We start from the raw sequence: 27,442 nt of genomic DNA, 5'->3' as shown, positions 1-27,442 counted from the left end.
GTATTTAAAGCTGCCTTGCTTATAACCGTGCACGATATGATGTGGCCCTGCCTGACTTACAATGGAAATGTCCAAAAAGTAAAATGAGAGAGATCAATTCACATTATTATGATAGAAAAGCCAAATAGATGGTTGCTATTTTGTGTCAGTATTAATTATAATTAGTTTAATGATTATTTCAGATTCCAAAACAAGGTGAAACTACAGGACTGCCTTCTGAATTACATTTTGTGGTAAAGGTGTTTTTTGATAGAATTCTTACTTACTATTGAACACAACACATTATATTTTTATTTTAAACCAAATGATAGTGGATAACCTTATAAATCAGGGAAAGGCAAGAAATCTGGCATATTCCTCAAGATGATTTTGAGGTGTGAACTCCTGTTTTCTGAAAATACAGAAATGGTCAGTTCTTTATAAACGTCCCATGGAGAGAACCCCAGACCCCATTTTAAAAAAGTGACTTGGCCCTCGATTTATTGTGTCAGAAAAAATGTTGTGCTTTGTGGTCGTATAAAGATGTGCTACTCAGTGAAGAAAAACAAAAACAAAAGAAAGATTCAAGGGTTAGGGTCGCCCGGGTGAATCTAAACCGTTCCTCCCTTCTGTCCCCGTACCCCAGGCGGCTGGGGCGATCCGGCCCCTGGTCTCCACGGTGATCGCCACCAGCTCAGAGGGATACCTGGACCACAGTCTGGAGCGGGTCAAGTACAGAGCCAGCGAGATGCCCCAGGGGTTCACCTACGAGGTCATCCACCAAGCTTATCAGAAGGTCAGGGTTTTTACACAAACATCCAGGTAAAGGGATTAGTCCAATCAATCAAACCAGCTGTATCATTTTGTCGTAAAAGTAAGGCTAGATGATTTGATGATAACCTTCTTCTCTGGAGCTGACACCTGTAGGCCAGTGCAACGGCTCATTTGAAATCTAAAAGCTACAAAACTAAACAGATCTTTTTCCGCACCTTTTTTTCTCCATTGCGTTTTTGCCACTTTTTCATTGTGTTTTTGTCATGTTTTTGTTGCTTTCTTGTCACATTTGTTGTGTTTTCATCCTTGTTTTTGTTAAACGCAGCTCTCTGCTCAAATACAAATCTCCCACTCACCGCTTCTGCTACTCAGTCTCGTCAAGCTCTGAGTGAGAGACGGAAAATCAAGCAATCGTAGTGACTTTCAGTAGAAGCAGATGGCTTTAGTGGCCTCTAAAAGGAGATAAAAACAGGACTCGTAATCAAATCGTATTTTTGATCTTGAGGACTGTCCTCCTCGCCTACTTAAAAGCTGATGTCTTGCCACAAACCATGGTTGAACTTTAGTTAATAATTCATATACTTAGATGTTTTGTCTCTCTATTGTGATTAAAAAAGAATTTGACTTTGAGAGAATTTGGCTGGTTTGATTGTTTGTACTGATAATTGCCAGTTCCAATGCTTTTAAATGCAATGACATTTTAAATTTCAGGGCCAATCTCGGGCTGACCCATCAACCATTTACTTTTATTTATTTATTTAATTTACATTTGCAAGAAAGTGAGTGGATTTGTTCACTTCCACCTGCTCATATGCATCGTTTTCCGTTGTGAGCGTATATTGCTGTTTCGATGGAGCACGGAGCCCTTTAAGCTGTGGAATGCCTCTGATTGGAAATCCAGTTGTGTTTTTTTTTCAAATTCCTGGAACCTTTGCGTCTTTACTTCACTGTTGACTTTGGCCTTTTGTGAACGTGAGCTCAACGTTAAATGTAGGATGTTTCTAAACTTAAAGCTTTGGAATATAGACAGTCAGGTGAGGCAGTTTTGCGTTCACTGTAATTAAATATTTCCAGATGAATTGATGACCATTGAAGCAAAGAACCCTATTTGTTTCATACATATTTTGCTTCCTCTCTCAGTGCACAGATTATGACTTGGACTATGGCACTGAGTGTCTTCACCTCGCGCTGCAGTACTGCGGCACCAACGCCAAGCTGATCGAGGGTCCGCCCACGCTGTGGAAGGTGAGCCGCAGGACGACGGAGAGGGAAATCAGCTCCACATTAATAAGAGGCCGATTACTGTTACATAGGTCGTTCCGGCTTTAGGACTTCTTCATCTCGATCATTTTGAAGTCAGCGTTTCCACAGGCCAAAATCAAGTCCTTAAATGTCATTAAAAAGCATTCATTGGATTCAAACTGGGAAAATTATAACATTGCATAAACATTTTTACAGTTTAAGTCAATCGCAAATACAAAAAAAAGTATTCAGTTGCAGTTTTGGCTTAAATTGTTTGCAAAAATCTTACCTCTGTTAAATGAAATGTGTGCTGATTTTTTGGTCTGCATTTGTGGTATTAGAATATAGTCTTTAGGCATTAAAAATGGCACGGAAAAGCATTACATTACTTACTGTATTTTTCCAAAAAATACAACTGTAATTACTGACGTTGTCAAATGTCGTGACATAAAACGGCAAGTTTACTGAGGTTGTTTAGACTTTAAAAAGTCAGAAACACCTCATGAATTACTCAATTTTGATGTGAAAATGAAAGAAAATGCCACTCCATGCCACTATGTTTTGATCTGAATATATCAACTTGTTTAAGAGCTCCAAAAAGTTGATTGTGCAAAATATAGATCCTTTAAATATCTGCATTCATATTGCATTTACTGTAGAAACCATATTGTTTAGACATGCATAGTTTATTGCTCACTAAAATGTGCTGTATGTCCTTTGGATGGTCTACCATTTTTCCAATTAGTGACTCATTTTTTCCCTTACAACAAAATACTATTGTTGTTGAAACAATGGCCCAGAAAGATGTCGTAATCAAATGGGTCCAATAAAATATTCCAATGTGTGACTGTTTTTGGAGTGTTTTTTCTGTTTGTTTTTGACCTAGTTGTGTATCTTCTCTCCTTTAGGTCACATATAAAAGAGATCTGGCTGCTGCAGAGTCCATTATTAAAGGTATCTTACACTCTTCTTTTTTTACTGCATCACTTGCATAATCCAGACGAGTCTTTTGTCTTTTTGTCTTTTTGCAGAAGCTCAAATTGAATAGACCTTGAACCCTCTTTGTTGTGCTCCAAAGGGAAATGGTTATTTACCCAGTGTGTATGCAATCTATATAAATTCAGTACAAGTCAAAACTCGTGAGACCAGCACAATCAGGGCAGTGGAAATAAACAGTGGCACATTAGCGCCACTGCACCTGGAGCAGTCAGCGTTTCTGTTCTGGGCTGAGAACGACGTGAGAGAGAGTTCTCACATCAGTCATCTCTGCACCGGGCTCAGTGGAACCGCACATATGCAATAAACATGACTTTCTGTACATAATGGGTCCCACAATGTTAAATGCTGGGCACAGATCCAACATGCGTAAGGTGTAAGGTATTAAACACATTTTACATATTGTGTCTTTTTCACGCAATTGTGCCAAGACCATTGCGACATCATTGTTGAATGGTTACTGCTTTCCCCTCACAGCAAGAAGGTCCATGGTGTGGCTCCTGGACGACTGTCTTTGAGGAGTTTCTATGTTCTTCATGAGGCTGGGTGGTTTTCCTCCCGGTGTTCCAGATTCCTAGCCTGGAAAACCGCTCACTCATACTTTCTTTTCAAATGCAGAGATATCCGGAACCGTGCTCACATGTCAAATCACAGTCGTGTATTTGTAGCTTGTCACTCAAATGTAGTAGAAAACATTTCCTCATCGCCGAAACCTTAAAAGCCAACTATCTATTTTTAATATAGACCAAATAAGTCAATGGTATTGTTTCTCAGTCTGTGTGATTTCTCTTAGTTCTTTCTGCAATTCAAAAAAAGTAATATGTGGAGTGCCGCAAGGGTCGGTCCTGGGGCCAAACTTAATCAAACTTTATACAACTGTGCATTAAATCCTAGGGGGCATTAAAAGTCATCAAATTAATAGTAGCAAAAATACGGATTCAAACTGGCATTAAATTGAAATTTCTTGATAATAACTGACATTTCTCAGCTATTTTTCACTGTATAAGTTTATTGAAAATACAAAAACTAAGATCCAAAACACACTTAACTGCAGTTTTGATGAACATTTGCATGCCATTTTTTTACTCAAAGATTGCTTGTTGTCTCGGAATTTCCCTTCATTCTCTGTTGAAGAAATATTTACCCCTGTACCAACAATTCCTAATCATGTGACGTCTCTGTCCTCTGCCAGAGTCCCTGTCCCGGTCGTCCTGCGTCCTCACCGGGGACCGTCCCGCGGCCCTCTCTCTGGCCGCCTCGCTGCAGACGGCCTTCGCGGCGCAGCACATGGTAAGCACCGGCCCATCTGCTCCCGGCTGCCGTCGACGAGCCCCGCGCTGACAGCTTTACTTCCCCCACAACTCAACATTTGTGCGTCCCATCTCGCAGATTGAATCCCTAATTTGGCCAGCGCCTGGGTGGCCTGGTCGTGAGGTTTTCCTTGTGTGGTCAGATTTGAAATGAAGCGTGTCCGCAGAGTGCTGTATCTGTGGAGTGTTTCGATTTGATTCCGCCGTGTGGGTTGAAACAGATGGTTAAGTCAGGTTTAGTGGAGGTATCTTGATTAATAGTTGTTCAGCGCCTCATTTTTTAAAGGTTGTTTTTTGGCCCGTAGGCTTTATTGGACAGGACCATAGGGTGAAAGGGACGGTTCAATTTGATTTATTTTCATCATTTCATCTGCAATTGCACGGAGCTTTTACTCATAAGATTCATAAACTCATCTCCTCCGTCGGGACAGTGTTGCCATGAAAATGAAGTTGTCCTATTGTATTCCTTCAAAAACGTAAGCTGCTGCATTAACTGTAAACCTGACAATCGAAAAGACCCATGACGATGACTGCCACTGACCAAAGTTGAGATTATGAGTTCGATTGGTTACACAGCTTTAAGAGAGCTATGATTTATCAAGGTTTCAGCAAGGTGTTAAAAAGCACTGAAGGCCTCAAAAGTCATTTAAAAGGATTAAATTGGATTCAAACTGGCATGAAAGCAACATTTTCTTTATAGACAGAACCCACAACAATGACAGTGCTCAAGTATTTTAGCGGTTTGTGAAAAACATTGCATTTGTGGCATTAAATTTGACTTGCTGACACCTGTAGAAACCCTGCTTTTCCTCACCACTGACTCTTAAACTTGTTTGTAATAATAAGAATAAGAAAAACACATGTTCCATTGGTTTTATTTGCACAGTCCTCCTCCTACAGCCCCTGTTCTTCCCAGTGTAGGTAGCTCTCTTGTCAGTGGTCCTGGCCCTCCTCGACAGCTTGGCCCCGGTGGTGCATGACTAAATTGAAATAAACATTCCCAATTCTGCAGGATTTCATGCCCAACCTGCTTTTGATCAAGATCAATTTAGAGCAACTTTTCCAATCCCGGCCAGTCTCCACGGTGTGCTGAACTGATTTTCAACTGAGTATGTCGAAGCTGATCTTTTGAGAAGAGTCTCCCCTACAGTCAGGATCCTAACCCTAACCCCTGCACCCAACCTGGAGCCCCTGACCCTGACCCTAACCCTGACCCTGACCCTGACCCTGACCCTGACCCTAACCAGTGCACAGTTTTACATCTTTGTATGTAAATCTTTTAAATTCAGTATGTGCCAAAGGTTTGTGAGAACATGTTTAAACCAATTAAGAGCCTATCTCACCGGCCTGAAGACGAGTTGGAGACTCGATTTGCCACTGGAGCCGTCCTCTGGAGATTAGGCGAGTTTCCAGGTTGTCTCGGTGAAAACTTCAAACTTTTTCAAGTCTCCATGCAGTCTCTATGTCTGCGCAGTCTCAAGCAGTTGTTGTCGCAAATACTATTTGTTGCCCTCAACCTTTGAGATGTTTCTGTGACATCCCTGCAATATCTTCGAGACCTGTCGGATCCCAAGAAGATCTCAAATGGAGACGTACGGAGTCTCTTTGAGATCCGACAGGTCTCGGAGGCATTGCAGGGATCTCACAGAAATGTCTCACAGGTTGAGGACAACAACAACAACTGCTTGAGACCGGGGAGATGTCTCAGAGACCATGCGCAGACTCCGCTGAAATTGAACCTTAGAGTACCTGGAGAATCGCCTCATCTCCAGGGGACATCTTGGAGACATCTCCGTGACCAGCGGCAACTCGGGTCTCCAACGAGTCTTCAGGCCAGTGAGATACGTCCTTTGTATCTGCGCGGTCCATTCGAGTTATGGAGACGCATCTGGCAGTCTCCGCAACTCTGTCCGGTGAGATAGTCCCTTTGATAAACTCCAACAAGCGGATCAGAGCAGGGAAAACCTGAGGCTGTGTGGTTTCAGAACTTTGACAAGTTTTGCTGTAAAAACAAATGTACTTTAACTCCCTTAGTAACCTTATAGCAGCGGACAAAGGAGAGTGTGTACGTTAGCATGCAAATGATTTCAAATATAGTAGGCAACGTTCATCTTTCTGGCCGGTGAACCCCAGCATGTGTTTTCAATAACGTGTAACATTTCTGATCTGTTTCTTTTCGTGGCTGACACGGAACGACCCACACAAGTTTGTTTCCTGTTTTTCCTGTTATGATTGGGATGTTGTGAGTTCGGAGGAATGGAAATATTGCCAAATGTTTGAATGGAAATAAAGGGCTGCAATAACTTACTTCAAACTGGTAAATATTCCATCTCCTTGTGGTTTCATAATAAAAAACACAATAACCTAATCCTACAAAAATGTAATGAAATGAATGTGATTGTTGAGTGTAAACCAACTGCTCCATGGCAATCGTTTGCAGTTCAATTACAGTGCGTTTTATATGTTTAAGTCAATATCCAAGAGGTCGGCCGATATATCCGGCTGATATTTGGGTATTTTACAATATCGGCTATTGGCCAATGTCTCCAAAACCGAATAGAATAGAATCGGAAAGAGTTCAGTCAGAGCCTTAAACTGAGCCTCCCACAACTTCCTAGACCTCAGAGGAGCTAGAAAACATGGCAGTGAAAACGTTTGTACACCTATTTTATACATTTTATGTTGCAGACTTTTGCTTATAATTTTGGAACCATAAAGGCCAACGCACGCAGAGACGCTTTGACGCACGGCTCTATTCATTTCAATGAGCGAAAGCATATGAAGGTTGCAGTGACGCGTGGCGACGCTCAACCCCGCGGCACGATTCGGATCTGCTGAGTTCAGACGTTTGCACTTCTGGTCACAGGTCACTGGCCTGTGACAGACAGGGAGACCGCTGTAAACATCAACAGAACTCCTGCAACACTCTGAGCAGGTCAACTCTGTCGCCAACTCACTATTACTGTGCAAAAAGGACCACATTGGCTCTCTCTTGCAACAATGACCTATGCGTCTTATTGTATTCATGATAAAGTGATAAATCACGTGTTTGAAGTGCTGCTCGGTTTGGAAACAAGCCTTTGAAGTGCTGCAGTGTTGCATGGCACATGGACGCGGGTCAGATGATGTACCGCGTTCTGTGTGCGCTGGCCTTTAGAGATAATGGGCCAGATCTTGTAGATCTTGTGACTGGCGCAGTCCGTGCACAACTCTAAACGCAACGTGGTACATGCACGATCTTGCATGTGGCGCAGGTTTTGCGCTCAAGGCTGCGGCACTAGGAGAGGGCGTTATTTAAGAAAAAGAGGCGACTGAGGCGTGGTTCATTACAAGCAGCACTCGCGCTGCTCTTCTGTGGCAGCCTTCACATTATGTTCCTCTTTACATCGAGCTGCCTCGTCTTCTTCCTTAGAATCGACGTCAAAATTAAAACAAAAGCGAAATTGCCTTGAAAAGTCTGTCTGAGCGTCAGTTACGCACGGGTTTACTTTGATACAGTAGATCAACGCGCACACCCCTAACAAACCACACGTGCTTCAAGTGCCACAACACCAGGTCTGATCTGAGTTTTAAGGAGACATTTCCATCGTGTGTCAGTCGTTACCTCCTGATGATGCTCCTTGTGTAGCCACAGCTCAGTCCAAAAGAAACAAGCGCATTTCACAGGGCGCAGAGCAACTTTTTCTTTTTTTTTTTTCAATTCAGCCGCTCCAAGAATCCTTCAGCTGTAGCTCAAATGTTCCAATACACTACAGGTTTCCTGCAACTGCTGCATAACTCTGCAACTCCTCCACAGCCGATATGACAGTTTCTGATCAATTAAATCCTGTACAATTCGTAACTTTGCTCATTCGATCGGTGTCCAGCGCGAGGCTGCTCCTCTCTGTCCCGCCCGCTCAGCTTGGATCTGCAGCAGCGGAGGAACAGTTTAATTTCTTTAATCTTTATTAAACATTGCGCGCTGCATCATGCATGTTACGCGTGTACAGGAGAGCCCCCCCTCGCAAACCACCGCCTTCCGCAGGTCTGGGGAAAGCATGGGGAGGGGGCGGCACCACAACATCACAATGCGAGTCTGCCCCCCCCCTCCTGTCTTGCCCACTTTTTGCGCCAGGTCTGACACTGAAGATTGCAAGGAGCGCCACCGTCTGCGCAGTCGTCTGCTCTACAGCCTGCGCCATAAACCACAAGATCTGGCCCATAGACTTACTGTTTTTTGTTTTGGAATCTGCTGATTTTTGTCATTCATGAGCTCGCTCCGAAGTATCTCATAAATAACGCAGCCCTACTCCCCTAATAAAGGGCCCCTGTGATACTAACACATTTTACAGTTTCGTAGCATCACACACAGGATTATGGACGAGACATTTTAAAAAATTGGCCAAAACTATCGGCGGTGCATATCGGCATCGGTCAACGAAAATCCACAAAAATCGGCCTTACAAAAGTCTGTATCAGTCGATTTCTCGGATATACTTGATATAATTGCAAAGAAAGACAAAGAAAGAGATGTTCTTTTGTAAAGAAAATGCTTTTTCAGATTGGAATATTGTCTGAATGTTTCCAAAAATGTTTTATTTTCCCGAAATCGTCTAGGCCTTGAGTTGTATCTGTAACATCATTTGGAAAGATTGAAGCTCTTTGGGGGCCATGGGTGACTGGAGCCTCTCCCTCCTCTGTGGACCAGGCTTGGAACAGCGCTCGTCCTGTCACAGAGTTGACATATTCCACATCACACGATGACAAACTACTTTGGAATCAACAATAACACTTATTGCTCGTCAGTGCCAGGTTTACATTATTTGACTGGCACGAAAGCTTTACGGAGACAGAAGCTGGGGAAGAGCTTAAAGGGACTAGATGCAAGTTGGCCATTTTATACTCACTACTGCCACCGCAGGTCATACATGTAACTGCACCTTCTATATTAAGCTCCTACATGACGCAATTCGGACCCGAAGTGACAACTTTTTTAGTGACTTGGATTTTAGAGGCAGTTGTGGTGAACAGGTCTGAGCTCATTCTACACCTTAGTTAGGACATTAATGGAACATGTAGGGGGGGGGGATACTTACCTTTAACATTTTTAAACTCCATATAGTACCTTTAAGCTGAAAAATCATCTTTTGTTCGAGCTTCTAACCATATGATAACATTGTTCTCTCTTAATAAGTATACACAGTATTTTCCTTCATTCACACAGCTTCGAGGTCTGAATTGGTCTCCTCTTCCACCGCTAAACCGCTCCAATGTGTTCCTGGATTTTTTTCAATAATAGATGAAACACAAAACTGTCCATTTGTGTTTATCACAGCGCCGTTGATTTGTTGGTATGCCATTAGCTAAAAGAGAAAGCTTGTTTTCACTGATTTATTGCATTTCATTCCCACGGCTGTCTGCAGAGTGTGCTCCAAGCCAATTTGGAAATCCTGACTAGCCCAGTTTCTCAGACCTTACTGTCTTTTTTTTTACACAGGCAATATTTCACATTTTAACTTGAGAAATATCAACCAAAGACACCCAAAATATCACATTTAAGCCTCAATGATCCTCAATTCTGTCCACTTTGAATGCATTTTCCACCAGTCCACTGACACTTACAGGAATAGTCTGTAAGATTGCATACACGGGAGAGACTGAGAGTGAAATTTGAACAATGAAGTTCCTCCACTTCCCTGATTGGATCAGAAATCCACTTCTAGTTTGTAAAATGAGGGGAGCGAGAACAAACTTTCAAAAGTAAACCATCAAGTTCCCTCCCCCTTCTCTCCTGATTGGACCTGACAGGCAGGTCCACAGGAAAGCTCGTCTCAACAACAACATTTAAACAGACTATTACTTTAGTTGTTTGTATTATCTTTCTGATCTTTGTATGATCTTTATATTGATCTGTTCTTATCTGACAGGATCTGGACATCATTCCCAACCTACAGGGAGATAACGCCAACTACCTGCTCAAAGAGTGGAACTTCATACAGATATCTGTACGTAAATCATTCAAACCTTCAGCATGATTAGCATGATGCATTCACGCAGTCAAAACACCAATCAGTATTTTGTTGATCGTCAGGTCAACGGCTCTCTGTCTGAAGTCAAGGCTTTACTGGCTTCTTTACAAGCCGCCGAAAGAGCTCTCCTCAACCCTGTGGTGGTCGTCTGGGTGAGTACATTTTGCTGCAAATGCAATGTAAGTAAGTATACGTCATAGTGTCAGTCCTGTTCACAAAGACACTTCTGCCAGTGCCTGTTGTTGTGTAATCTGTTTGTCAAAAGCCTATAAAGCCAAGAGAGTGTAAGCCTATTATTGATCCCAATTTCCAATACTCATCGAAATTAATTACTTTTTATAATGAAACTGACTAAAATTTGACGAAAACTAAATGCATTTAGCAAGTATGAGACTGAAACTAAAAGGACTGCCAAAAACAACACTGATGCACTGTCACTAGATTGGGCCTCGAAACAATTCAGGCGAGACTAGACACAAGGTTGAGTCCACGAGAACAGAACAAGTTGATTTGCACAAATAAATAATACACCCAAACAAAAGCTCCTATTAATCATGCACATATCAACAGAATTTGAAGCTTAAAAGTTGACAAAAGGAGCAGGAGACACAGATTTAGATTTAGACACAGATCTAAACTTAGCATCCAGTTAGGCTGACCTCCACAATACCACTATTAAAAACACAACTTCAGCTGACTTAATCTTGGTGAATAAGGGAGGAAAACGAATCAACTCTATTATCTGTTATCCAGCTAAACTTGTTGAATGCCCTCACTGCCAACCGATTTCCTTACACGTCCAAGGAAAGTCTCTTAGTAAGAGTTAATATCGGGTATCGGCAGAAACTCAAATTCCATAATTGGTGTCAGAACTATTATATTAAAGCATACATTTGAAGCTATTTCCAACAAGTTGTGGCTTAAAAACCCTTAATAAAAACCAAAGCCACGGTAAAATGGATCTAAATTTGACTAAAACTGAACTTTGGCACATTTTAAAGTCACCATGTGTTTTTGTTTTTGGCCATGCTCGCCCATAAAGGTGTAAATCTCAGTCAGATGGAAGACCGCAATGATTTTGCGATGTATTCTGGCTTCTTGCATCAGGTTTTAGAACAGGCCTTGACAGTGTTTAGAAACTCTACAGCTCCCACATGAGCTGCACATTCACTCCGCAGAACCGTTTCAAAACACGCTGCCCTGAAACCGAAATAAACCAGGCTAATCGATGCATACACGCGAGTTAAATATTTATGCTTTCATTCCTAATTGATGGAATATTATTTGAAACAGGTGCCAAAACAGCAACAATTTCTATCCGATCTTTGTGAAAAATAAAGTCCTGATTAGCACACGTTACGCTGCATTAGTGGAGGAGAAGCTGCTCACAAACGCACACAAATGAAGATCTACTTGGATTTACTCATATTTCAAAACAATAACACCTTGTTTTTGAAGCCTAAGCACCTGCAATGCTGTACAATGTCCTGAACCAACAGCTTCTCCTACGACCAACCATCAACTACCTTTACTTACATACTGCATTCACATAGGCAGTTTGTTACATTCAAGTGTATTTATTCACTCTTTCTTGATACAAAACAAAACCAGCTAATAACTATTAATCAAGATAACTCCACCATAAAAAAGCATTCCAAACATATCAAGACTTGATTGTAAAGATAAAGAAAAAAGCCACCAATGGGGTATCTGATTTTTTTCAAGCCTAATCTTAGGGACCCGATCTTGTGTTCCAAAATGCATACTACAGCGTAACATTGCACTTGCCACTCCAGACTCAGCACATTTAAGTGGGAAGTACATGGGGTTGCTGAAGCGGTGTTACTACAGCCTTTTCCTCCAACCAGACTCTGCAGCCGGGAAGGGGAGAGGAGAGAGCCACAATGCTCAGATGGGCTTAAAACGCCACAGCACTTCATAATCAGAATTTATTAATAGATAAGATGAAGACTCGACAAAAATGTTATTGAAATCCGTCCAATTCCATTGATATTTCCTTAAAAAAACAACCCCCACTATATTCATTCATTCACGAATGTCTAAGCAATCCTCCCTCCCTGTTCTCTGACCAGCGGCTCCGCCCTCCCCGGCTAAACGACTGACTTGTGCCCGTGTGACGTATTTTGCGTTACAATGGAAAGTAGGAAGTGCCCGACTGCTGTAATGTAATGCCTTACGGCCTGATTTTAATTCATAAAACAACTTTTTCAATATTTCTGTTGAAAGAACAAAAGAAAGAAAGAACGAAGAGAGAAAAGGAAATGCCTGACTTGTCCGTGCCACGCTGCCCCTGCAGAGAAGACAAACACACCTCTTGAGCGTCCGAACAGAAGATATTTGCCCCGAAGCTATGAAGAAAGGACTCCTTTCTTACCTACTCTGGACACCGCCTGTTCTTTTTTCTTACCTAACGATAATGTCTCTGTGAAAATGCGCGTTTGGCTGCGAGAGCTACAGGAATATCAAATACAGTAGTGAGAAAAAGTTAGTCAACCATTTTGGAATTTCTCACATTTCGGCCTAAATTGGTCACTAAATGTGGTCTTATCCTCATCAAAATCACAGGAATGATTGAACAGTGTCAGTGGGTCCAACAGTCCGCTGAATATGTTTCCAGTAGTGCAGTGGAGCATCCAAGAGCTCTTTCACAAAGCAAAGGTGAATAGTTTGGGAGGAACACACAACGTCATGTGTGGAGGAAAATGGAACAGCACCAACATCTAAACCCTCTCCTCACTGTGAAGTCTGGAGCAGGAGGATCCTGGTGTGGGGCTGTTTTGTTGCCTCAGGGCCTGGACAACATGATCTCATCAATACAAACATTAATTCACAAGTTTATGAAGAGATTTTTCAGAAAAACCTGAGACATTCACAACATGCATGTGAATAAGTAAGTGAACCCCTGTATTAAATATCTGCTGACTCTTGTTCTGCAGCAGTAACTGTTTTCCTGTAGCTGCAGATCAGACGCTCACAACGATCAGGATGAATCTTTTCCATTCCTCTTTACAAAAGTGCTGCAGTTCAGTGAGATTCAGGAGATGTACAAAAAATATGATCAAATGTAAATGCTTGGGTGGTATTAGTTCAAGCAGACACTGTTTAATCATTCCTGTGATTCTGATGAAGATCTGACCACATTTAGTGACCAATTTAGGCAGAAATGTGAGAAATTCCAAACGGTTACTTACTTTTTCTCGCCACTGCATCATTATGTTTGTCTGATGGATGCTGGTGAACCTCAGTAGTAGTGTCTGTGATGGAGTGATCTTTTGTTTTGTCAGGTGCATCTGAGTGGCATGGATGTGCCTTCCATCGGGGAAACAGCGGCTGAACCAGCAGCGATCAGGGACCTGGCCTCCCCCGCGACAGGAAAATTGGAAAACCTTCTGCTGTACGGTGTCCACCTCCAGCTCTGTAAGGTACGGCTCTTCTACTTCCTCTTACTCTCCTTTAAGTGTTTCCAAAAACAACTGGGCAGTGCTTGAATGTTCATGTGCCAATTTGATCTCTGACGTAAGCGTGTCCATGAGGAGTAACTAGACGTGGACAAGATGTTTCCAGCTCAAAGAAACTTGTCAGAAAATGTTCTTTTGCATTTTGCAAGTACCTCATAACAACAAATGTTTTCTTCCAATCTGCGGTGCTCATTTATAAAACCAGTCCTGATCCGCCCTTCGAAGGGATTGGTTCACTTTAGCCTCCTTTCTATGGAAGTCAGTCACTTGAAAGAAGTTCAAAGAACCTGCCTTTAGTTCTTTCCTGAAGGCATTTCATCTCCTCTACAATTGCGTTGTATGTTGTTAACAGTAACAGTTGAAATTGCAACTACTATTCAATTGATATTCCTTCTCCCGAACCCTCCTTATACAGTATCTTCTCTTTTAGTGAACATGTAACATTTTCAAAGGCTGCAGTCATGCTTTTGCTGCACAATTCTCCTCAGTTGTCCCCAGGGTCTTATCACTCAAGTTGAGAAATGTCGGGTTCCAGCCTCTGCATTGGACGCCGTCCGTGTGATAAATAGATTTTGAACCTGATAGTTTAATCACTGGAGCTCAGGGGACAGCGAGGGGAAACTGATCCTTTACCGATGTGTATTTGTGTCCAAAGTTAGTTCTCTCTAGTGAGGCTTGACTTGAGTTTCACTTTCACTGTTCAGTTGGTCGCCACAGGGGTTTAAGACGTCACATTTGTCATCTGAGAGGGAACTCTGGGCGGTTGGACGATATACTGTATATAACCCCATGAAATAAAGGTCTGCTGTTCTTGACAGAACCTTGTGAATGCCCGATCCTGTCAGGTTTGTGCTGATTAGCACCGGGATGTGCTAACCGAGGATGTTCAGGTGGGATGTGGGAACACCAGGTAGTGCTAGTGTGTGTGGTCTGAGTGATGGCTGGTGGGTGGTCAGAGGGGCTGATGACAGACTTGCAGCCTCAGTCTTCTGAAACACTTTGGGTGATGTAAAAAAAGATTCCCTTCTCTGAAAATATGTTGTTACCAGTAGCATTAGGTTAAGAGAAGAGGGGTGATGGTTCCTTATTTATCTAAAGACTTCCATGAGACAAGTAAGATCTCACTAACTCAGCAAAAGAGTGTTCAACAAACAGAATTGCAAGACAAGGTCAAATACTCTGATTCAACGAGATGACATGTCCACCCAGATCAATCCAAACTTATCCCCAATTCCTATCCCAATTTGAACCTGAATAACCCAAGCAATGAACAAGACGGGGTCGCCTTTACACATATAACACTTTATTGAAATTGATATAGAAAGTTTGGACATTCAGGGCCCGATCTTCCACCTGGCACAATAAAAGCGTTCCTAAAGAAGTAGCTGGTATGTTGTGTCCAAACAACGGTCAGTGCTTTGGCCAGTAGCCTGAGGGCTTCACTTAGAGAAATGGGTGTCTGGGCTTAAGCGTGGTGCACTACAAACAACGCTCTTGCTGCTTCCCGCACCTCCTTAGAAAACATTTTTGGACTTATAGACGTTGGACTTACTGGTTAATGATTCTGTCATGTTTTGTCATACCCTATCTTTGCATCTCCATCAGCTTTGCGAGCCCGCACCTCCATAGTTGTGAAAGTGCTGATGTCCTAGGCTATCTCTGGCTGCTGTGATGACGGCTCGTGTCATCGGATCCCTCCTCCTCGGCTCCGGACACTTGTCATGCGCTGAAAAGGCCGCTGTCACAGTGATGCATGGCTGTTGTAATCCTCTGCACTGAGGGCCCTCATGTTTACCCAAGCCCCCGCTTCCTGGCCCTTCACTGAGCCGCGGTGGGAATCCTAAACCGGGGCAGATTAGCAGCAAAGAGGGCCGAAAGAAAGGAGCCCCGGAGGGAGGGGACAGGTCTATTCTCCTGTACCCGATCATAACCCGCTCTGAAAGGCAGTCAGACGACACCAGACACCCCCCCCTCCCAGTGAGGGTCTGCCGGGACACCCATATCTGGGTTGGGGGTCACCAAGGTCTTGACTGCTTTCACCAAAATCTTTACTTTCAACAATTAATCACTGCTAATGTGCTGTGACCGACATTGTGGAGGTTAACGCTCAATGTGGTGGTTTTGTGGACTAGTCAAAACATTCTGCAAATTAGAAAGTGTTTAAGACAGACAACATGAATAGAAGGAATGATGGCTTAAATCATCCTGTCTTTTGGTTATTTGTAGCTGATGTGTATCTTGATCTTTGTTGCTGTTACATTATGTGAAAGAATGATTCATTATAGATTGGTATTTCAAGATTTTATTAAGTAAAGTACTTCTACTCACTCCTTTTTGGATTTGTAGCAGCTTGTGTTGTAGTCGTTAGTCACGGCTTCCGTAGAGGTGGGTGGAGACACAAATTCTACGAGACGAGACACGAGATTGGGTTCACGAGAACGAGAGGAGATGAGCTTTTGACATAATTTGGTATAATAAATAATGTGATAATGAAATATTTCCTTTTACTGAACAGTTTAACAAAATGAAAATCACTTTAAAAGTGCAAACCAATATATTGTGTAAACATTTGTGGGTAACTATTAACACATTGAGAGCCAAAAACGGAAAAACCCATTTTTGCATTTTTTTAATTATTATTATTATTATTATTATTATTATTATTATTAGAAAACTAGACACTCAATGCACCCTATGTGTGATTTTGGTAGCTCTGTGATGAACAGAAGAGAAATAAATGACGATCAAAACCTTGTGAAAAGTCACAAACTGGACATTTCATATGTTGTTGTGTTTTCGTGTGTCCGCGGGGGCGTGGTGTTGCGAAGCGAACAGCTGTAAACCCGACACTTCTCTCTCGCTCTCTGGAGCACGTTTGACAAAGCAGAGCAGCTTCCCATGGACAGATCGAAACAGTTGAGATGTTAACGTTTCTCTGAGTTTTAAAATAGTCAAAATTGATCCAAGGACGGCCGAGAAACATCGGGGTTAAGTCTTCAATCCGAGAACCAGGCTGTTTAAATGCACACGCGATGTGTGTTTTTAAAAGCGACCGATCAGGGGCAACACGTGGTGTTTCAAAACGTGTTGTCATTGAAAATTTACTTGAAACCGTAATATTTCGGCATTTGCCTCTTCCCATAACGTTAGTGTCCGTCCAGAGAGGAGAGAGGAGTTAATCAGAAAGGAGAGCGTTGCCTAAAACCCCCTTTATCTCCAAATCTAGAAAAAAAAACGTGAACCGAGGCAGGCACGTAGAATTAAACTGTTTCCACTTATGAAGAGCTTAGATTCTCAGCTTTCAAATGAGCCATAGCTTGTGTCCATAGCTCTAACACAGCTACAAATATCATGAAAAATGGTCTGAATTGTTGGTAGTCAACAGATAAATTCCAAAAACAGCGCGGCACTCAATGTATTAACTAAATATTCTTTTAAATGCCTGTCAGCCGATATTGGATGCATCGCAGTGAAATAAAAAGATCTTGGCCCATCCCTACTTTCAGGGATTTCTATTTCAGTATGAGTATGAGTTTTCTGTTAATGGACTAAGAAGTGAATGAAAACCATGGCTTCATTTGCGTGCAGCCAACATGATAAATATGAGTTAAATAAGAGTCTTAAGTGTTTAAATAATGACTGGTATAATGTATTTAAAGGCAGTTCTACAGAAAAAGAACAGTACTATACAGTACTAAACAGTACTATAAAGCTTTTTAGATATCGATCGATTTATGGATGCGATGGAAACAAACAAACATTGTTTGACCTCTATACACCATATCATTAAGTCTATGTTGTTGTAGAAGGATGGCACAGTGATTAGTGCTCTTGCCCCATAACAAGAATGCTTTGAGTACCAAACGAAGGTGGAAAAGCCTATTTAAATGAATGAGACCAAGGTTCTTGGTTTGACCTTGGCACCAAGCGAGGCAAGTTTGTATGTTCTATTGTTGTTTGTGTTTATGAGGTACTTTAGGTTTCCTGTTGTTAATCTGGGTCCCCTACAATTAAAACATGTACAGTAGGGTCCCCTCTAAACCTCAGTGAGACTTTCTTGATTAAATAGGCGTCAAAGAGTAGTTGACTTGAGGTCAGTTGGCCGACAAAAAACTGTTAGGTTTGATCCAGTCTTCAGTTCAGCCCTCAGCTCCCGCAGTAGTCTCCTCTCAGCACATCTGTCAGACCGCTAAGCCCCTCGCCTCGCTCCCCCATCACAGGCAGCCACTGAAACCAGAGCCGGGGTGAGGCTGTCACACCTCTGCATTCACACCCACAGGGGTCAGCCCACAGCACCCACGGGCCCTGTGTCTGCGGTCGGTGCGCACTCCAAACTGAGCCCTTCTCCAAATCCAGCCATTGTCCAGGGCCTAAAGGTGTTGTCTCCTCAGATAACCCTTAATCTAACTCGTATGTTGTCCTGCAGGTCTGGCTGTGAGGAGAGGGGGAAGTGAGGGCTGATTCAAAGAGTGCATTGCTTTCCAAAATGTGCAGTAGTTCAAGATAAATAGAAGAAAAGTGCTGTATATTGTTCTATAGAGGCAAGGAAATTTGCTTTAAGGATAAGACAGTGATGGCGAGCCTGTGTGGGTTAGGATTTCGAAAAGACCTGGAAATCTCTCTGCAGGCACCAGTGGGAAAGATGATATGATATAGGACGAATACAAACCACTTTCAGCTCATGGCTTGCTAGCAATTTAACGTTTATGAGTTTTTGTGGACGAGACAAAAATGTTTGAAAGTGGTTGGCTCTCTCTTCTCTCTCCTCCCCGCGCTCCATGACTGATTGTGATGAAACAGGGACTTTATCTTTTCTCAGGACAGTTTTTTTCCCAGTTAAATATAGTAGAGTGTGAATGCAGAAAGCATGTTGTGTAAATAATGTGCTGTTTCGAAAAAAAAAATCAAAACGATGATAAGAGAACGAGGAAAACGTTCGCTTTTGGGAAACGCCATGTTCACAATCAATGACACTTCTGCCTTTTGTGGAGGATTCTTGTCTGAGGGTTTTATTGAAATGCTAATGTTTCAGAGCGTGGTGTTCTGCACTGGTCAGCTCCTCCTACCTCTTCCTCCTGCAGCTCCCAACGCTCCACAACAGTCCTTCACCAACTCCTCGTTTGTCCCTTTTTTATTTCCTGTAGGTCTTGCGAAACCTCCACTGCTGCAGCTGTAGGGGGTCTTGGTCTTCAGTGCTGCTTTTTTCAGGACCATTTTGGACTCTCAAAATAAACAAATCCACCAGACCTCCACCGAAACACAGCAAAGACGTACAAAAGTGTCCAATTGAGCTTTACCAGGAGAGAGGGAGGTTGCTTCCTGTGTTCACATCGCCATGACAACTAAGTATGAAGTGAGGTGTTCGGTCCAGGTTGTTGTATATATATTTTTTACAAGGAAACAACATTATAACATGGTTAAAAGCTCAGAAAAGTAATGATACAGCATGATACAGTATGTTGGTGTCAAGGATCTGTGCTTGGTTTCTATTCATCACATGGCCTTCATAGAGTTTTATTCCCATGTACGTTTAGACAGTCTACTCCCCTCCTCTTCCCCACTGCCGCTGTGCTCACCACTTGTCTCTATTTTACGTCTTCAAACCATACGTCACCTCCCAGCGGACATGCGTTGAGCGCTCGACCGCCCGTACTCCCCCGGCATCCGCAGAAGCCCACGGACCCCTCCTGTGTGTGGGGTCAGCTCCTCCAACATGTGCGGGACATCAAACCTGATCCACCGTGTCCGAACCTGGGCCAGGCCAAGCGCTGTTTACTCAGCTTTGATTTCTCCGATTAGGGATCAAGAAACCGCGCGGTGTTGCGGCTGGATGTGACGTTAACCCAGATTTGACGGATAACTTAATGCTACAAACAGTCTGCGCGTCGGACCCAAAGACGGACATAAGCCAGAGTTTCTCAATGAGTGTGCTGGCAGAGCGTACGTGTGTTTGTTTTGCCTGTAGATTTAGGGCAGGTTCTGACCACCCACAGCAGAGCAGATTCAGATTTATGCAGTAATGCGGCGCGCTCTTAAGGATCACGCATATTTCAACAGGCTTCGTCAAAGCCTGAATGTGCACGTATTGATCTGTGGAGACCTCTTGGTATGAGTGCGTGCACGTTTGGGATTTGGGGCAAGTGTAATTTATGGAATATTTTGGAGTATTTTAAAGATGCTGTGAACTGTCCAGGTGTTTTGAAAGCCTTTTTGGACTCCTGGGCATTGACATAAAGAGGAAAGCTAGAATAGGTGATGTGTCTTGGAGATATGTAGTTGTTATGAAATGTTCTTATTCAAAACTTATTCAAACTGCAGCAGATTGTGCTAGTCCCCAACGCAGTGCAAAGTGAAACAATTTCCAACAAGCTAAAAAGTAAAGTTGGTTCAAGCCACACGTTGTCTCATCTTCATACACAAAATCATACAAAGACGTGAGCTGCTAAGGACTGGCACCAGTTTCATCAAATTCACATTTTGCATGGTTTGGATCTTAACAAGGTTCCAAGTATAGAACTATAATATGCAACAAGAAAAAATGGGAGTGAAACAGAACAATTTTGAGCAAAGACAACAATTAAACTGAAATAGCCTGTTTTTGCAGCTCATCAAAAGGTTAAGACCAATGTCTTTAAAAGGCCAAATCTGTGCAAAAATGTGGATGTCATGACGTGCATAAAAACGCCCTAGTTCTGCACGTGGTCGGGTAGTTGAGCTGCATAAGCAGAGCCTCTCGCAGCTGAGGTGGGCCGCTGTAAGACGTCAGTTTGAATTTCTTAAAAGATCTTGAGGGTTATGGTTAAAAAAAAGTCAGTGGAAGACCCAAACAAATGTCACACAAGTGTCCTTCAAGACACTGGACGGTCCTCAACCCAAATGTCCCTGTTACCTGAGCCGACTACTGTTTAAAGCTGTCTTTTGTCAAAGGATTCATTTGTATTGTTTTGTTGTATGCATTTGCAAATCTTGATCAATCGCTGCTGTCAGTATAGTTCCCTTTAAGTTTGTTTATTACCCAGTAAGATGCTTGTTGGTTATGTGTACCTGTCTTTGTTTCTACTTTAAACATGTGCTTAATTTTTAATCATTTTTAGTGCCCAGTGCTTTTTATTTCCATCTTCAGCATTATTATAAGATTACTAACAGCCAAACACAGAGGCACTTCCAAATATATCACTTTTATGACTCCTTTGTCCTCCCGTATGTTTTGTGTGTTTTCACGGGGGTTGAGTAAATCTCCCTCCTTAGCCTCCGCGCTCTCACAGCCCATCGCTCAGCTCACGCCGGGCGCTCTAATCCCCCGTGTTTAGTCTGCGCTGGGCCTTATTATTATGATGGACGTGCACAAATACTGTAGCACCTCTGTTTGCATGCTTTCTATCGCGATTACCATCTCGTGCTTGTGTAGAGGAGTGAGGTGTGGGGGCTGCTGAGCGAGCCAAACCTCTCAATACACCAGTGTCTTCTGCACCTGACCTGAGATACCCTGGGAGTGTGCTTTAAGGGGAAGGACTCTTGTCAAAAGTGCTTTTGTGCACCACCACATTGATTTTGCACCTCTTCAAACTTAAAGTAATATCTGTTAATGGATAAGGCACTTTTTAGCATGGTTAAGTTGGTCTTGACCTCATTGTGAAGTGGAGCATCCTCTGCAGGTAGCTCTGAAAATGATCAATATTTAGGATTCTACACGGAGTCATTTTGTGCGTTAAATAGATGTTTTGTGCAGAGATTCTCTGAAAGGGTGATGGCACATATAGCTTTAAATGAATAGGCCACTGAGATATGTTTCTACCTGAGCTTAGATGAGTTCATGCATAACTTTCTGGTCTTTGTGCGTGTGCTCAGTCACGCAGTAACCAAAGATGTGGTTAGCATTTAGCCTCTCCTCCTCTTCTTTATGGGGCCAAACGGGGTGAAGTTTGAAGCGACCAAACTCCTCCACATTATCCCTATTTAAATGTGGTTACGTGAGCATTTATACGATCCAAGTATAGTCACACAATATGAAACATGTCCATTTTCGAAGCGGATAAAAAGGGGGCGTAATAACAGCTTAGGAGCACTTCGACCACTTCATTGTGAGGGGGACATGTCCTGTGTCCTGTACAACTTAAAATGAGCACCTTTAACTGATTATAGAACACCAAATCTGGAACTCACTACATGCAAATCTCTGCCTTTAGACCTCAGTTGGTATTTCCAAGTCTTAATCAAAGCTCATAATGAGGTTGCATAAACTAATTTCTACAACCAATACTTGGAATGCCTGTCTCTTTCACATGTAGGAAGTTTCCCTCCCGCGATTGTCTGTTTTCTAGCTGTATTTCTTAATGGTGACAAAATGAAGGCCTTAGATGCCATTAGAAAGGATTCCATTTTTTTACTTAAAGGGGCTAGATGCAAGTTTGCCAATTTATACTCACCACTGCCACCTCAGGTCATATGCGTAACTGCAGTTTCTATATTAAGCTCGTGCATGACGGCACTTCAGACCCAAAGTAACAACTTTCTGAGTGACAGTGCAGGATTTTAGAGGCAGTTGTGGTGAACAGGTCTGGGCTCATTCTACACATTAGGACATGGAGGAACATGTAGGGGCAGGAAAATACATGATATTAACATTTTTAAACTCTGTATAGTCCCTTTAATAAGTTTATTTAAAATACTACGATGATAGTCCAAAACACATTTCATTGCTGAAATTTAGTGTCAGTTTTGCTTAGACATTGCCCGTTCTGTCAAAGTTAACATTAAATATCCAAATGGTCCTTCATTCCTTTGTTTAAATGTAATGTTTGTAAATCTTTAGAAGTAATAAATGCAACAAAAAAAAGCATTTGGGCATTTAAAAAGAAAACTTAGCATTTGACTTTCAACCTTCATAAACCAATATTAAGCACTTTGAGTGAAAGGTGCTCTCTGAATGAAGTTGAGTTGTTTTGTTGTTTTATTCTGAAATTTAGAAAAATCTAGTTTAGATCGAGGTGGAAATCTCATAAGTTGTGCATTTTCTGTCCTCGTGGCCAAACGCTGCAGGGGTGTCCTTTGAGCCCGCATGTCTCTGTAAGTGATAAAGTGCGATAAGCAAAGCGGGGAGTATGGAGGCGGCGGTGGGAGAGCGGGGTTTGTGGGTGTCACACTTCATAAATCCTGGCCGGGACGTTCTGTCTTCATGCCTCGTCAACCATGAGGCTATTGTTAAGAGACGTGTTGTTGTGAGCCGTCTGTCGTTACGTTCATGTTCACACAAATGGCTCTGGAGTAAACACAGACCAGAGAAAGTTCTTTGTCAGTTTACTTTCCTCAAATGGTTTAACATAATGATTAATGCAGCTTAGGTTGGAAAAATCAATGAATTAAAGCAGAGAAAGTCAACTTGTTTCATACATAATCAAATCAAGATATGTGGACAGATGTTCTGACTTACTAGCTTCTAAAGTTAGGGGTTTGCAAAGTGAGACCTCGGGGCCAAATGCAGCTCCTGGCCAACTGTAACACTTTTACCTTTGGACGACCATACAGGACTCTTGGATGCAACAAAGCTCAGTTCAAAAACTGTTTCAGCCCTCATCTCTGCTTTCAACCATCTGAAGGTCACACCCTTCTGCGGATATGTTTGTTTAGGCTCTCAGTCGTACAAGAGTTTTCCATGGTAGACCGGAGTTCAGATGACAGATCACGGCTCAAGAACCTGATGTGTTGTATCTAAAGTGTGTGTGTGTGTAGTATGTTCTCTCCTGTTCAGCTGTGAAAATGACAATAAGCAATTTTTGTTGTCCTTCAGCCCTCTCGCTGAAGATGCCACAGTTGCCAAAGGAAATCTAAATCTAGACCTGGTGGTACTTGGAAAGTTAAATTCCTAACTCTACTGTGTCTAAATATGTCTACATAGTCTAAAATCTAAACTTGGTGGTTGTAGACAATGTTGAAACTAGAAAAGCACCTAACTTACCCGCCTCGAGTCATGTGCAGGATTTAAAGGCACAGCGCTCAGCTGGTTCCGATCGTACCTAACTGACTGGTCGTTTTCTGTTAACCTGGGTTCTTTTAACTCACGAGAAGCTCCTCTTGACAGTGGAGTGCTCCAAGGCTCTGTTTTAGGACCAGTTTTGTTTTCACTGTACATGTTGCTGCTCGGATCTATCTTTAAAAGACGTAACATATCACTCCAATGCTTTGCTGACGATGTTCAGATTTATCTTCCGTTTAATGTTAGATCAAACTCAATCCATGCCCTGCAGAAATGTCTTGATGATGTAAAGGACTGGATGTCGCTCAATTTGTAAAATATAAACAACAAGAAAACAGAAATTGAGCTTCCTGTTTTCACTGGTGCATGTAGCCACCTCTCCTCTTTCTGTCGTCCATTTGCAGAGAGTCTCGGTGTTTATTTTGATGGTGCTTTTAAAATGGACAAACAAAGAAGAAGTTCAGTGGTCAAAACCAGCCTCTTCCAGCTGAGGCTTTTGGGGAAGGTCAAACCCTACCTACCACCATGCCAACCTGAGAGAGTGGTCCACGCCCTCAAAATGTCACGGCTGGACTATTGTAGCTCATTATATTACGGCCTTGACCAGTCGTCCATCCGCAGACTCCAGCTCGTCCAGAATGCGGCAGCTCACAGGGACCAGACCACAGGAGCTCATTACTCCTGTGCTTTGCTCTCTCCACTGGCTTCATGTGACTTTTAGAATCCAGTTTAAAATGTTACGGTTTGTTTTTAAATCTCTTCATGACTTGGCACCTTCGTATTTAAAAGACTTGCTGACCCTGCACACTCCGGGAAGATCATTGAGGTCCTCGGACCAGTTGCTCTTAGACTTTAGCCCACGGTCCAGACGATAAACCAGAGGAGATGGAGATGGAGCTTTTAATTCAAGCTGAGCTGGACATTTTGATTATGCTGCAGTTTGTTTGTTTTGTTTTTGTACATTGTTGCAGTAATTTGTTTTCTGTGTGTCTGTATTTTTGTACTGAATATGGAAAGCTTTTGGGGCAGGACTCTGTTTTTAAAATGTGCTATATAAATAGACCTTGACCTTGTGCATTTCAAAATGAATAGATAAAATTACCTGTAAATATTTTAAAAGTGTAAAGATGACCCTGTGTACCACGTTAAAAACCACATGTACCACCACTGGGACACGTACCACAGTTTGAGAACCACAGCTCTCAAACCAATCGAGCCTCTACATGTGACCATGAGGGCGGGCTCTAGTTTGGCTTCAATGCTTCAGTGCAGCACAAAGGCCTAATGGTTAAGGCTGCAGCACCATGCTCGTCTCTCCTGTCCCGTCCAAGGAAGTCTGTGGGCCAAAACAATCCATTAAATAGTGACTTGTTTCCACTGCGCGAACCTTGGTGGAATCACTTTAAATGTAATATTGCTTGTGAGAACAGAACACACACACACACACACACACACACACACACACACACACACACACACACACACACACACAATGAAAAAGTTATGAGTTTTCCACAATAAGCTGGTCATTTTGAGATGAGGTGACGCACAGAGGGAACGCAGCTCCTAAAACACACAGGAAAAACATTCAATATTACACCGATCTGTGCCGTGAGAGTGGAGGAGCTGTCGCCACGTCGTTTCCTCTCTCGGACTGACACAGGCTTGTATTTACTGACGATCTTGCTCTTCAGTGGTTAGTTCCCAGATTTTGTGATTGGTGTTAAAAGATGGAACAGTTTGTGCAGGCCTCATGACTTAACTCGAATAGATTTGTGTTGCCTTTAGTGAAATCAAACTGTTAATCTATTTCAAAATCATGTTTGCTAAAGTGAAACGCTCTGGTGGTGTTTGTCAGGCTTCTTTAACGGCATTGTACTTGGGTCATCTGTGATTTTATGCTAGTTAATTTATATTCATGCTTTTGTAATGCATTTAAATTAGGTGCTTTTCTAGTTTAGACTTGGTTTACACCCAGATTAGACATAATCTGGTATTGCTTGGAACTTGGAAAGTTGAATAATTGATCAGGTTGTACGTGGTGGGAAAGCTCAACAACACTGAGATAATACCCCTTGAGCTTTAAACCATGTATAATGTTGTTCTCTTGTCAAAGACCGGGAATAGTATTTCTCTTCATTGATAATCCTCAAGTGATCCTGTACAATTTAGCAGTTTCTTCTTCTACAGTTTCAGTGATTCGTTCTGTACTTCCTGGTTATACGGGTCATTATTATACCTGAAACTACACGTCCTCCACATCATTAAAGCCCATAATCCAACATTTTCTGTTTTGAGCTCCACATTTGATATTCTGAGATTATGAGTTAGTCCCTTTAACCCGCCTCTCAGTGTAGCTGTAGACCCGCACTAAGTAGACCAGTGGTTCCCAACCCATTCCAAAAACTATGGCCACTACAAATGTGTAAAATAATGAATGCTAAAAATAATTTCAAACAAACTGCAATTAGAGTGTTTGATGCACCCGTGCTCCTTTCTTATAAACTACAACCACAATATGTTCGATAAACTCAGGGAATAGAATTCAAGAAACAGTGGAATATTTATGGATAAATATTAGGGGTTCAGCTCTAACGGTTTGGTTCACGGTGCAGGACCCGTGGTTTGGTGCATCACGGGGCAAGTGCAATCAAAAAAATAATAAGGTCGTTTTGAAATGAAATAGCCTAATGATCGTTATTAGACAGTATGTATAACCTTAGAAATCAATTGGCAATGCTTTCAAAGCTGCTTTATAACAAAAAGTACCTCTGGGCTCACAATACGTGAAAGCAAAACAGAAAAGAAATGGTACAGCAGCAAAGTAAAAAAAAAAAAAAAAGATAAGCAGCGCAGAGCAGGCCATGCGCTGGTTAAGGTAGTTTCATTTTCTCTTTCCGCACACGAGGCTGAAGCTCTCGGAGCAGCGCGTGTGATTCGAAGCTCGTGTTTGAGCAGTTGTTGCACAACTTTCTGCTGTACTTTTTTTCTGAGACAAAGCTTTGGAGACGGAATATGGCCAGAATGATGAGTCAATCAAAACGCATGTAAGCTTGTGCGTTAGCCATTTATGAAGCTGTGTTGCAGATGTCAACTCCTTATAACTTAACTCTTTGCTGTGATATTTATATTTCTACTACAGTAAAGTTGTATGAGCGGAGAGAGGGGGCGGAATCCAAGCGTTTTGTCGTCCGGGTTGGAAGAATACCTCCAGAAAATACTTAATACACAACAATGAGTAGAGCAGTGTTTTTCAACCTGTGCCGTGGCACACTAGTGCACCGTGAGATACTGTCTGGTTTGCCTTGGGAAATTATCCAATCTCTCCAAGTTTTTTTTTTTGTTTGTTTTTTTAAACAAATGCATTATTATCCACAAATAATGTACCGTTTTCGAGTGTCAATGCTGTCTAGTGATCGGCAGAGTAACCATATAATACTCTTAATTTCTTTGAGACAAGAGAATTAGTGATGTATTGAGGTATTGTGGCGAGTGAGACTACACGGTGTTCCTATTCAAGACACTTTGATGAGAACATTTTCTGCTGGTGGTGCCTCGTGATTATTTCAATGAAAAAAAATGTGCCTTGGCTCAACAAAGGTTGAAAAACACTGGAGTAGAGGGTAGTGGTAGGGGTACAATATGTCATATACAGTGGGGAAAAAAAGTATTTGGTCAGTT

General features: G+C 42.2%; 1 protein-coding gene across 1 annotated transcript in view; it reads left to right on the top strand.

The window, feature by feature from the left end:
* Positions 1-27,442, top strand: part of crppa (CDP-L-ribitol pyrophosphorylase A) — a 43,956-nt gene that overhangs the window by 4,821 nt on the left and 11,693 nt on the right. The window contains exons 3-9 of the mRNA XM_079562025.1: positions 626-775; positions 1,894-1,998; positions 2,904-2,949; positions 4,184-4,281; positions 10,208-10,285; positions 10,372-10,461; positions 13,615-13,752. Coding sequence (XP_079418151.1) covers positions 626-775; positions 1,894-1,998; positions 2,904-2,949; positions 4,184-4,281; positions 10,208-10,285; positions 10,372-10,461; positions 13,615-13,752 — 705 coding nt within the window. The remainder of the gene's footprint in view (positions 1-625; positions 776-1,893; positions 1,999-2,903; positions 2,950-4,183; positions 4,282-10,207; positions 10,286-10,371; positions 10,462-13,614; positions 13,753-27,442) is intronic.

Source organism: Gobius niger (assembly GCF_951799975.1).
Source record: "Gobius niger genome assembly, chromosome: 8".
In the NCBI taxonomy this organism is placed as follows: domain Eukaryota; kingdom Metazoa; phylum Chordata; class Actinopteri; order Gobiiformes; family Gobiidae; genus Gobius; species Gobius niger.
This window is presented reverse-complemented; position numbering and strand designations above follow the sequence as displayed.